The 13,679-nt window shown below is 42.2% G+C and overlaps 1 protein-coding gene across 2 annotated transcripts in view; it reads right to left on the bottom strand.

Annotated features, from left to right (window-relative positions):
- The window catches only part of F13A1 (coagulation factor XIII A chain), a 67,629-nt gene that overhangs the window by 16,726 nt on the left and 37,224 nt on the right, over positions 1–13,679 (bottom strand). For both annotated transcript variants that reach the window (XM_062568069.1, XM_062568068.1), the window contains exons 7-9: positions 11,664–11,838; positions 7,933–8,071; positions 1,796–1,899 (exon numbers count right to left, since the gene is read on the bottom strand). In XM_062568069.1, the coding sequence (XP_062424053.1) occupies positions 1,796–1,899; positions 7,933–8,071; positions 11,664–11,838 (418 nt within the window). The remainder of the gene's footprint in view (positions 1–1,795; positions 1,900–7,932; positions 8,072–11,663; positions 11,839–13,679) is intronic.

Here is a 13,679-nt window from a genome sequence, read left to right as displayed (position 1 = left end):
CATTGGTAAGATCCCCCCTCAGTCTTCTCTTCCCCAGGCTGAAGAGGCCCAGCTCTCACAGACATTCCTCACAAGGCAGATGTGCAGCCCTCGGATCATCCTCGTAGCCCTACACTGGACTCTCTGCAGTAGCTCCATGTCTCTCTTGTACTGGGGAGCACAGAACTGGACACAGGACTCGAGATGAGGCCTCCCCAGGGCTGAGTAGAGGGGCAGGATCACCTCCCTCGACCTGATAGCAACAGTCTTCCCAATGCACCTCAGGAGACCATTGTCCTTCTTGGTCACAAGGGCACATTGCTGGCTCATGGTCAACTTGTCATCCACCAGCACTCCCAGATCCTTCTCCAATGAGCTGCTCTCCACAAGGTCAGCCCCCAGCTTGTACTGGTGCCTAGAGTTATTTTTCCCTAGGTGCAGGACTCTGCACTTGCCCTTGTTGAACCTCAGGAGGTTCCTCTCTGCCCAACTCTCCAGCCTGTCTGGGTCTCTCTGAATGGCAGCACAGCCCTCAGGTGTGTCAGCCATTCCTCCCAGCTTGGTATCATCAGCAAACTTGCTGAGGAGGCACTCTGTCTCCTCATCCAGGTCATTGATGAAGAAGCTGAACAGGATGGGACCCAGTACTGAGCCCTGGGGGACACCACTAGCCACAGGCCTCCAACTAGACTCCATGCCACTGATGACGACCCTCTGAGCTCCGCCTTTCAGCCAGTTCTCAATCCACCTCACTGTCCACTCATCTAACTTCCTGAGTTTATCTAGGAGGATGTTATGGGAGACAGTGTCAAAAGCCTTGCTGAAGTCAAGGTACACAATGTCCACGGCTCTCCCTTCATCTGTCCAGCAAGTCATTCCATCATAGAAGGCTATCAGCTTGGTTAATCAGGATTTCCTCTTGGCGAATCCATGCTGACTACTCCTGATCACCTCCTTTTCCTCCATATGTCTGGAGATGACATCCAGAATGAGCTGTTCCACCACCTTTCCAGGGATGGAGGTGAGGCTAACTGGCCTAGAGTTGCCTGGGTCCTCCTTCTTGCCCTTCTTGAAGACTGGAGTGACATTGGCTTTCTTCCAGTCCTCAGGCACCTCTCCAGTTCTCCAGGACCTTCCAAAGATGATGGAGAGCAGCTTGGCAATAACCTCTGCCAGCTCCCTCAGTACTTGTGGGTGCATCCCATCCGGGCCCTTGGATTTGTGGATGTCTAGCCTGCCCAGAACGTCTCTAATCCTTTCCTCCTCAACCAAAGGAAAGTCTTCCCTTCTCTGGACTTTCTCCTTCACATCCAGGCTGCAAGATTCCTGAGGGCTGCCCTTAGCAGTGAAGACTGAAGAACTTCCTATAAGAACTGGAAAACTAAGGACTGGGAAGAAACAGCAGTGGATTTTCACTTTTTCTCTCTTATCTAGAGACTACTGAGACAATTTAACGAAGGCTCCAAAAACTGGCTAACATATAATGGAAGAGAAATCCTTTGATCACGCTCATGTACAGGTTCTCTAAAAAATGTGCAAGCCATCTTTTGGCAAAGAAACTACATTTCTGCAACCAACCGGACCCTCCTCATGCAGAATCTTGTGTTTATGCCTTGTGATCAGTGGCATAATAAGAACAGATCTATTTTATATTTCAGACCAACTCAGGAGGAGGCCCACAGGACAATGTGGTTATCTGGTACAAGAGGTTGTCACAGGCCCTGTACTGGCCCTGGCTCACCTATCATCAACTCTTCATTTGCCACAAAGAACTAAAGCATTGGAAAGGGAGATAAGGAACATCAAGCAATGTTACCGTCACTGGTTTCTTGGGGTGTCCCATCAACAGCCTGCCATCCTCCAAAACCAACAGGAAGATCAGGTCTGGACATCCAAGCTTCATTCCAACAATGATAGTTCCTTATCAAGAGATGAGAGCATAAAATTAAATTCTTGGAAAGTAGCATAAAAACTAAAACAAACCTGTGTCTTTATGGATCACTATTGCTTCAATAAACACATTTGCTAATTTGGGGGTGAAGAAGTCTCTTCTTTGTAAAGAATAGACTTGCAGATCTAACAGTTTTATTTCTGTTAAAACCTGAAGGCCCAAATCCATCATTGTAGTTCCTTGATTGCAAGTTGAAGAAGCTTTATGAATTCTCTACTGTGTGATGGAGCAAATACCTCTGAGAAGAAATTCCAGTGCTTGGAGATTGCTGGGGCATGTAAAGAGATACAAAATCCCTCTTAGGACAGCCAGGTCCCTAACAGTGGCATATGGCAAGAAGGCCACAGTCTTTTCTATATCGGTAGAGGACCCCTAAAACTCAGTGTGCCCACTAAGGCAAGCTTTGAATCTTTTTCAAGACATTGAAGATTGGTTTGCTTCATACCTAGTACAACTGAAGCTTTGGCAGCTTTAGTATCTTTGCTTTGCCTCTAAACAAACATGCTTACCTGGTTTTTATTGAAAGAGGCATATCCTGATTGATAGAATGAGCCTACATAAGCTTTATAAAAATATCCTCATTGTAGATTCCTTACAAAGACTTTCCAGTTTGCCATACCAGCAATGAGGTCAGATCTTCTAGAACACATATAGCTTTCCATAAAACCGACCCCTGAGACAACTGTGGGTCAAGTGCTGCCTTTGGGACCCAGAACAGTATGGTGAAAGGTGTACTTATGAGTGGTTAACCTATGCACTCAGGCTTACAATGCCATCACCTGGCTGTATGCTCAGGAAAAAGAAAAAAAACAAACAAAACCCCACTTCAGGGTCATCTCATTTACAATCTGCCCAGAAAGTTTCAGAGCATTTCTGAGACGAGCAGAAAAGATGGATTTTGTAACTTCTTGCAATATCATCAGCACTCAAGAGAAAGCATAAACATGGAAGAAAGATCGTCTAGGAAGAGGGTCTTGCAGCAAAATCAGCAAAGTGTTTGAATTTCATTACTGCAAAAAAGAAAAGAAGGAAGGTGTAGAGAGAGCACCAATTTTGCTTGCAAATTATATATATCCCACAGCAGATGTGAATAAAAATACATCTGCGTAGACACTGATACAGTCCTTAGTACATGCAATGATATTAACAACCAAAATGGAGATTGTTAAACTCTGACCATTTCATTAATAATAGGTGAAAAACAGTAATGGAGCAGAATTGGAAGGATCTGAGGCTTGTCTAACAAGACATTTCAAAGTGGAAATGAAAGCTTGGATCAGGGAAAAACTTGTCAGTTAGAAGAGTTAATGAAGCAGCACTACAGAAAAGGAATTATTCAAGGAAAATGACGCACATTCAGAGAATTTTTTATGCTGCTGAGAGTAGTCAGTGCTGAATCATGCTCACAGAGCTTTGCTGAGGGCTACCAGAGAACGGGGACACACTTTATGGCAGGTGGGTTTTTGAAAGCTGTTATGCCGACATGTGAGAGAGACAATCCCTGCCTTGAAGCGCTCACTAGTTCACTTTGAATCAAACTCAGATGTGTCATTGGCTTTGTGTTCTGCAGAAGAGCAACCTGAAGAGCAGGCAGGAGGGAAGGATGATAAAATTAAGGAGGGGGATAACAATGACACAAATGACAGCTCTGCTTCAATCCTGTAATTAGATAATGTAATATCTTATTTTTCTATATTCTCTCCAGGAGACAGAGCCTTTCTCCCTAGTTTATATTTGTACAGTGTTGGGTGCAATGGAATAGGTATTTCTTTAGATCTGCTGCCATGCAAACAATAAATATGTCTACTAGATAGGGAGATATTGCAAGCGAATGGGCAAAAAGATAGAGATTGTTCTGTGATGTGGTCTTTGGAGAGAGGAGGATGAGAGGAACGTTTCCCTCTCCAAAATGTAGCAGAAATTTCTCTCTGATAGAAGTGAGCACAGCTGAGGACCTGGCTCTGTAGCCATAATTTGTTAAACTGAATTGTGTAGTTCTTGTATTCTACAGCAAGCCTGAGCCATTAAAGAAAGCAAGAATGGCTATACCGATCAATGTAGTGACCATTAAATATTTACAGAGATAATTACGAAGAGACTAAACAAAGTGATGGGGAAATTAATAAAAGATGAACAGGTGGGGTTTATGCCTGGAAAACAATTTAAGAAGGGTACTTCATATTGCTTATGAGACAGGCACATGCTGGAACTAGCTGCTGCCCTTTCATTAGCTAATGAGCTCAGGCATGGGATTGGGAGAGATCCTGATAGCAGGAGGAGAAATGGGAGTTGAAAGTGAGTGGGAGTGCAGAGGGCTCAGAAGGGCTCATGGTGCAGGCCTGGACATGGATGAACCCACTTGGGGCCTGCTGACTTCAAGCAAGTTTCTGCTGAGTTACTGACGTCGGTCTGCTCAGCCCTCACAGTAGGAGCTAGTCTTGATTTCCAGCCAAGAGAAATATTCCTTAAGTGTCTTTATATCACCATTAAGAAAGACAAGGAGGACAAAGTAAGGGGACAGAGTAGTACTGATGGGCTCAAATCTGGCCAGCTTTATAAAAATAACTTTTTGCAAAGTCTGTGTAATTTTGTATGTCTGTTTTGTTGTTGTCATTGTTTCCTATCCTGAGGGAGAAAATGCTCGTTAATAAAAATAAATAAATGTCAGATAGCATTCAGAGGGAGCCCCACAGTCAGAGATTGATTGGACTAAAAATCCTGGCTCCAAGTATCCCTGAAGTCTGAGGGTATTTAAAATCTGACGACTGAACAGCTCCAGCAGTTCAAGGCAATAGAAATGACATACCAATAAAGAAAAGGAGCTCTGCTTCCAGTTTGCAGGAGATTATAAACAAAAGTGAGAAATACATTTAAAAAATCATTATAAATACTTTGAACTTGTCCTCTTGAAAAAAAAGAAAGCCAAGCTAAGCAGCATTAAAAATAAAATCAAGGTTAAGACACAAGCCATTTAAGGTCTGCAGGTAGGCTACCATGCAGTGTTACAGAGAAATGTTGAATAAGGACACAGAGGAGAAATGAAAAGAGGTGTAGGATATATTAACTTATGCCCAAAGGGTTATGTGCACCATGTATTAATAAATACAGCAGGAGGATAAAAGGATGAACAAGAGACTTCAAAAAGTAATTAAGCCAAAGAAGAGTGCACATAGCATGGGAGGGTGAGATGTTGGTTTTTCAGCTGACGTGAAGTTGCAAATGGATTTCAGTGGAGCAAGGACCATCCGGAAGTCTGTCCCTGTCCCAGACAAATGGAAAAATACAGGATTGAATTGAGAAGCATTGGGAAATAGCTGGGAAATGGAGAAGTAAAATAAAAACGAAATACAAAATATTAAAACAAAATATCAAAAGTGCTTGTTTACTGGTTACAGGTTCACAAGTTAGGTGAAGGGGAAGGGAAGAAATGATGAGACAGTGGGAAGTCTGAAGTACTGTAGTGATCCATTACTGGGCATATATGGTCTGAACAATGAAGTATCCATTAGTTAAATCGTGATTCACATCAGTGATAGGCAGAGGTTGTTTCAGCAGAACAATCATTTATTTACATCTGAGTCACAGATGGATCAGCCCCATGAAGTTAAGCTCTTGTCCTGCTGTCACATAGACCAGATGCAGCTTAGCAAGCTGGGCACCCTCAAGGATCCTGAGGGGAGGTAAGAAGGCAAATCCAAGGCACAACCTCAGATTTCAGAAGAGCAGGTTTTGGCACATTCACGGACCTGCTTACAAGAGTCCCATAGGATATGGTCCTGGAGAGAAGAGGGGCTCAGGAAAGCTGGTCAGTTTTCAACGATCACCTTTCTCCAAGATCAAGAAGGGACCATCCCAACAATCAAGAAATCAAGTAGAAGCAGCATGAGGACTACACGGATCAACAAGGAGCTCTTAACTAATCTCAAACATAAAAAGAAAGTGTACAAGAGGTAGAAGCAGGGACAAGTGACTCCAGAGGAATATAGAGACTTCAGTATGCAGGGATGGGGTTAAGAAACCCAGAGCTCACCTGGAGTTGAGTATGATGAAGCATGAAAGTGGCAACAAGAAAGGCTTCAACATGTTTATCAGCAGCAAAAAGAAGATCAGCTATAATATGGGCCTGCTGCTGAATGGAGCAGGGAACATACTGACACAGGACATGGAAAAGTCTGAAGTACTTGATGTCTTCTTCAGCTTGTTTTTTTCTACAGAAAGCAGTGGATATTGTTTATCTTCAACACCATCTCCTATAACATTGTTATCAGCAGACTAATGAGAATGGACAAGCCAAGTAGACAGTGAGATGGACTGAAAACTGGCTAAATTGCAGGACTTTAAAGGTTCTGATCAGTGGCATGGTCCAGCTGGAGGCCAGTTACTAATGGTGCACCACACGGGTCGATACTAGGGCCAAAGCTATTTAATCTCTTCATTAAAGACATGGATGGCAGGACAGAGTGCACCCTCAGCAAGTACGCAAGTTTTGGAAAACTGGGAGGAGTGGCTGATACACCAGAAGGTTGTGCTGCCATTCAAAGGGACCTTGACAGGCAGGAGAAATGGGCAGAGAGGAAATTTATGAATTTCAATAAAGGGAAATGCCAAGTCCTGCCCCTGGGAAGGCATATGTCCATACACCAGTGCAGGCTGGGGGACAACCAGCTGGAAAACAGACTTGCAGAGAAGGACTTGGGGGTCCTGGTGGGCAAGAAGTTTGCCATGAGCTAACAATGGGCCTTGATGGTAAAGAAGGCCGACAGCCTCTTGGGCTGTGTTCGGAATGGCATCGCCAGCATGTGGAGGGAGGTGGTCTTTCCCCTCTGCTTAGCCCTGGTGAGCTCAAATCTGGAGTGTTGTGTTCGGTTCTGGGCTCCCCAGTACAGAAGACATGGACTTACTGGAGTGGGTCCAGCAAGAGGCCACCAAGATGATGAAAGGGATGGAGCATCTGTCATTTGAGGAAAGGGTGAGAGGGTTGGGACTGTTCATCCTGGAAAAGAAAAGGCCCAGGGGAGATCTTATCCATGTGTATAAATACCTCATGGTAGAGGCAATGAAGACAGAGCCAGACTCTTCTCTGTGGTTTCCAGTAACAGGACAAGAGACAATGGCACAAATTGAAATACAGGAAATTCCATTTAAATGTAAGAAGAAACATCTTTATTGTGAGGGTGGTCAAACGCTGGTACAGGTTGCCCAGGGAAGCTGTATAGTCTTCACCCCCAGAGATACTCAAAATCTGATTAGGCACAACCCAGAACAATCTATTCTCATCAACTCTACTTTGATTAGGGTGGGTAGGACTGAATAATCTCCAGAGGCCTCTTCCCATCTAAACTGTTCTGTGACCTTGTGATTCAGGTTTCAAAAAATGTAAATTAACCCGGTTGTTTTTTCTTAGAAACTCCCATAGACTCCAGAGTTTGACCCCTTTCCCTTTGTTAATAAGTTATAGAAATCACAGAGGTTACAGCAACAGGTTTGGTCATTTCATCCACCATAGGATTGATTTATTCTAGTTTTAATATAAAGACTTATAGAGATTAAATTGTTAATGAAACACATTGATGAGCAGGTATGCTGATGAGGTGAAGGTATTATTGACACAAAACACTGAATATCACAAATATCTCCTAAATATGGGAGGTCAGGTCCAGAGGTCACATTCAATGCTTCACCTTGAAGAGGAGAAGCTTGAAGCCTAATAAGCCACAGATAATTTCTGCTTAACAGAGCATGAAATCAATATATGTGCTACACTTCTCATGCCAGACAGGAGACTGTAAAGGTTTGAGGAGAAAGCTGCAGAATTGTCTTCTCCAAAATAATACATAGAGTCCATTTCTTGCTTCTTAGAGGGGGTTATTTTTACAAATCTGATTATAGTATTTCATTAATTTGTATGATACCTTGGCTTTTTTATTTTCAGCTGAATTGGAATATTTTGAAATGAATTATTTTGAAAAGTAAACTGACAAAGGAAATCTAGGAAAACTCACCAGATAGAGTCTTTTGTAGTTTTGGTATCTATTTTCCCTTCTTCATCCAGAAAGAAGTCTAACTGTAAATTGGCATTGTTATCATGGGCAGAAGAATAGTTGGTAATGACTCTTGCAGGTATCCCCAAGCACCTCAGAACTGTGGCAAAGAGAAAAGTGTAATGAGAGGGACAAATATTAGGAGATTGTGGTCACTCATAGAAAACAGAATGAGTAGAGAAAAATTAACTAATTAGAAAAAAAACAGGCAAAAACTCAGTCACTTCAACCCCCAAAATTCCTCCTATCTGCCTCTAATATACCCTATCTGGTCCCAAAATGGTCAGCTTTCAAGATATGTGATAGTACAATAGCTTAACCTATGTATTCATCCTCTAGCTTGCTGGAAGTAACAGGTTACCAATAATTTTAGAGTAATCTTTCACAGTGACAATACTGTAGCTTTTAAGGCAAGTCTAGGGTCCAATACATGATCAAGCATGGTATAAAGAAAAATAACTTCGGTCTTCCAAGAAATGTGAAATACATTAGGTCTCCTAGTACCAGTAAACCAGGACTGTGCTAAAATGAAGATGATTAGAAAGGGTCTTCCTTTGGTTGGTTTGGATGTTTCCTGCTTAACAGTTGCCATCAGAAGGGATCTGACCAACACAAAGAACAAAGCAGAAACTGACTTATAACAGAGGAGGAAACTGCATTATTTGCAAGTGAAAAGTCTGTGTCAGAGTGTCCGAACAAATGCACTACATAATTTGTATTGATTGCTAAGTAATAGTGCTTTGGAGTCAATAGTTTCTTCCAATAAAGGATCTTAAGCGGAGAATCCAACCTCCCAGTGTCGCTGATGACTCTTCTCTCCATACAACAGGTGGTAAAGTTGAGAAGTGTGGAAAAGCTATGGCTACTTCTGAAGTAAAGTGGTAGATCTTCGGCCTTCTGCACTTGTGGTGCACTCTGATAGAAACAGACATGGAGCATGGCCCCAAGGGGAGAGAGCTGCAGGGTGAGACATCAGCTCAGTTTGTCCAGATGAAATATTTTCTCTCTCAGCCAAAAAAGCTCCTCCTTTTTGCTTTAAGAGTCAACAAGTTTCTGCTGAAAGCAGAAGGCTTGGAGGAAGAAGAAGGTATTCTAGTTGAAAATCCTATTTAAAAATAATTCTGATGCTGCACTGTTGAGCAGCCCTTCCTGGTACTGCTGGGTTTTGTATATTCATTAGTGTCACTACTGTGACTTCCAATAAAGAGTATTCATTCATTCATTCCAAGTTACTGGATGACAAATTACCTGGATGCATCCAATACCATATGTACCTATTGATTAAACTTAATTCAAACATCCTCCCAGGCTTCCAGCACATGAGCCATCAGGGCTCATTGAAAATAATTCGCCTGACAATTTCAAGATTAATGATCATTTTTCAGAATGCTTTAGCATTTTTAACAGATGACCATCCAAAGTGCACCACGTAGTAACCTTGGAAAGCTGAACTGGTCACAATGATAAAACACTGCCAGCTGCAAAAGACTCAAAGTACAACGCAAAACAATTCTTTTAGTACAGTGTACCTATTCAGACCTTTGCTGTTCTCTCTTTGGAGTAGACAGAAGTCAGACATGGAAGAGGCTATGTACTAAATTAGCCACTAGATAGTATTTTAATTTCATAATGTTCAGCAAACATCATATTTCAACAGACCTTGCCGAATCTCTTACTTGACTAAATTAGTCAACAAACTAAGCCTAATTCTGCCCCAGATAAATATGCCTTTCTATTTAATACAATAGACCCCAAAGCTCTGCTGCATTGCTCCAGTTTCATAGTGGCCTACAGGCAAAATAATGCATGGTAGTGAGTCAGGGCCAGTGATGGGGGAAGGTAGGAGAACTGAAATGTGTATTTGCAATCTAGAAAAAGCAGGATGAAGCCACTAATAGAGAAAATCTAGTGGCTGGTGGAAGCCAGTATGAATCTAAGAGACATTTGCAAGGATCTTTTCAAACCTGTTGCATTTTGAAGAGACTTCAGAAGGTCAAGTATAGACCATATGACTTCAGAGAGTGAAGAAATTAGATATCTCTCTAGATGCTTGGATGTGGGTTATTGCTGATTATCTGAAGGCCGAGAACAGAGTGAACTGTTTAATGGGTGGAAGGATAGAACTCTTACCAGCTCTTCCTAAAGAAAAGCATGAACCTCTCCTATGAAAGGAAAGCAGAGAAACCTGAAAACAGAATAATCTGTAGCTGTGAGAAGTCTGTGCCATAAGAAGGCTAGATAGTCAGACTAGAGCTTTGTTTCTGAAGTTCTTTCTGTTTTGAATAGCTTTTGAACCATCTCAGGTAGCCAAAATTGGTTACAAAATTCTATTATCCAAATTGGAAGAAAATCATGCATAGAATGAAATATGTGTGTGCAGAATGGCCAAAAATAAAGTGAAAATGTAGATGTGTCCAAGGTAGCCTGAGGGTGAAGAACAAGCCTTGTAACATGGCGTTGATTATGCAATTTCCATGTTTGCTGCAGGAGATGAGTGATTAACATTCTTCAGTTTTGTTAGATGTATAATGCTATTCCTCGAGAGGGTAATACGTGTGACAATGCTGAGCAAGATGGAAAGGGGAAGGGGTTTATGGAGAGATTTTCTGTAATTTTCTCCTGATGGCTTAAATACAAGGACGAAAGCTTAGACCTTCAGCTGTGTCTGAAAAGTACCTAATGTGAAGCAGGCGCCAAGTCTGCAGAAATGTCTACTGTGCCACCCTGGTCCTAGTTTGATCTGCAACCTCCCCCCACAGCCCAGTTTTGATGAATTTTAAGTATCCATAGGGAGATCGTTTAGGCATAAGACAGACTTTTTTTAGTGTCAGTTCTGCTATTGGCCACTGTCATAAGCACAGGAACTTCTTGACTAACTCTGCATTGACAAAGGATGCTTGACACAAGCATTGCTTCCAATGCCTGGTCCTTGCCATCTGTATAATGCACAACTTTTACACTACCAGTATCTTCCTTGACTGTTAATACTCTGTGGTATGTCCTGGTATATAAGTAGTGTTTATTTGGGATGATGCTGTTAGCAAGCACTGGATAATAAAAATTTAAGACCCATCAAACAGTGCTCTCCCTACAGGGTTTTCAAACCTGCAATACCTCTTCTGCTGCAGCATTGGAACACACTTTGAACAAGTGTGTTTAGACCTAATCTTGCAGTGCTACACAATTCATCCACCAAGCTAGCATTTTTGTCATTGTTCTGACTCATAAATTCCATAGAAGATGTACATAGTGCTCAGTAGGTAGTGCCAGGAACAACCTTGATATGTGAGTTTTCAACCTCTCTGGAGCAGAAACACCAACACATATGTCATTGGGCAATAGTTTCATGTTGCAGATTTGGATAACAAGCCCCCTGTTCATCTCAGGTTGCCTAAGAGAAATGTGGAGCCTGCTGCAAGACTAGCTTTCTCTCTCCCAACTCCAAACTTACCCTCTGTGACTCACTGAATACATTTTGCTGAATAAATAGTTAACAAATTCATGTGGAAGAGCAGCCAAACTGAAGGAGATGCCAAAAGTTTATTGAAAGCATGCCTGTTATAGCCATACATCTGTACTATTTACTCCTGAACATCACAGAGCCAGGAAGTATTTTAGTTAGTTTACCTGAAAGCTCCCTCTATTACGTAAGAATTGCATAGCAGGGTGGAGCTTTTCTCATTAATACTTACATGTGTTGAAGACACCAGCAAAGACCCAGCACTGACCATATCTCACTGGTTGTTTAGAACTGTAATATTCCAAGAGAATGTCCACACTTCCCGTCCAGACTGAAGGTGCGACCCCGTAAGTGTAGGTATTGTCCCAGGATCCAGCAATCACACCACTGTCATCCCTGGAATTGATCTAAAGGCAAAGGAAATGACATTAGGGATGTCAGAGCCTGAATAATGAAGAGCTCTTTAACCTAGCAGACAAAGATATGGTGGGAGAGACCAAATATAACCAAGTTTGGGTTAAAAATAAGACAGAAATGTTTAATTATGAAGATAAGAGATGAATAGAACAGTCTTGCTAATGTCCTTGGTGGATTCACACTGAGTATCCATGTGGCCAGTTTAGTAAGTTTTATTAATCCTAAACATTTTTACTGTTAAGTATTTTAAATAAACATGATCACTTCTACACTGAAAAGCAAGCCTCAGAAAAGTTAAACTGGATTCTTTCCCAGCATTGTTTTTCTATCAGCACCCATCCAGACAGATGCAAAATCACTCCTGATTTACAGTGGATTTACAGTGATTAGAGGCCACTGTTATTTTTAGAGTACAATCCAATTCCTTCAGTCTAGGACATATGAAAACGAGGAGGAGTTTGCTGTGTAAGTTTTCCCTTCGTAAGATTATACAAAGTGTGGAGTTTTGCTGACTAATGGCTAAACTGATAGGCATTAACGAGTAATACATCTCCTAGCTGCAATTTTAACCAAACCAGTTGAGGCTGTGCAAAAAGCTCATTCACTCTGCACCTTTTAATTATGTTAAAGTGGAACAGCTACATGCCAGCCAAATAAATCACAATTCTCATTTAAAAGCTTTTGCTGGATTAACTACTGTTTTGTAATTAGAAAATCGACTTCCTGTGAACCCTAGGAGTGAATAAAGATAGGTATTCAGAGACATAACCAAAGGGTTAAGGGGTTGTGCCCATCTCACTGCTGTAGGAAGCATTCCAAGAAAAGAGGCGCTTCAAGGACAGAACAGCATTTGATCTTTAATCCGTGCTACAAACCATTGCCCAAAGGCTCTCTGACTGCAAAGAGAAGACAAATGGGACAACTCTACCTGCCACACAATGTCCGAAAGCCTCAGATGGATCCCAGCATGGGGACACTGGCCCCCTCTGGGAGTGTGTGCTCCTTCTTGACAAGCTCAGCTGCACTTGAGGGAGAAAGAGAGCCTCAGTCCTTGCTTCTTGAGATACCCTGTGCTGCTGGCCATCCACACACCAGCTTCCCACAAGCCAAAACACTGATGGTGGACCCAAGGAGGAATGTGGACAGAATGTAGGCACCTCTTCATCTCTTGTTCCTGAGGTCCAGATTTCAGATGGACAAAACTCCCACCCTCCTACAGCCTAACCTTCCGGATTCCTAAAGTCACCTACTCCTAGATTTCCAATGGTGAACTTGTCCATCTCCCTAAAGCACCTGAGTGGCTCAAAGTCTAATTAGTATCTAAGTCTCTTTAGGGCTCATAAAGTGTGTTCTTCTGCCTATGGGGCTTTGATGGTCCCTTCTGGTAGGTGTTTTCTGTCCAAAACTACCACATGTCCAACATAGAAATGCTTGAAGGGACCTTTTCTGTCTACTGGCCCAGTGATCAATGCAGCCATCCAGGTTGTAAAAGAACCACATTCAGTTCTTGCCTCTGTCTCAGTGGATCTGCAGCCACATTTCTAATGTCTAGGATGAAAGAACTAACCAGAAAGTTACAGAACTTTCTGGGGGGGGGGAGGGACTCTCAATCTTTCTTGCTGAAGCTGTTCTATTTAAAATGGTGTTGTACAAAAATCAGCGTGTGACACTGTCTGAAAGGAGGGGGATCCAGCTTCAGTATTATCTAAGACATGGGGCTCCTTCTCTTACAGCCTGGGCAAGTGCTGCAACAGGCAAGTTAAAGGCTTATTTTGTGGAAATAGTTTCAGTAACTGTACTCAGAGGACAGCTAATGACACTAGCTCAATGT

Source organism: Rhea pennata, chromosome 2 (genome assembly GCF_028389875.1).
Source record: "Rhea pennata isolate bPtePen1 chromosome 2, bPtePen1.pri, whole genome shotgun sequence".
Lineage (NCBI taxonomy): Eukaryota > Metazoa > Chordata > Aves > Rheiformes > Rheidae > Rhea > Rhea pennata.
Note: the sequence above shows the minus strand (reverse complement) of the source record. Positions and strands in the feature narration are given on the sequence as shown.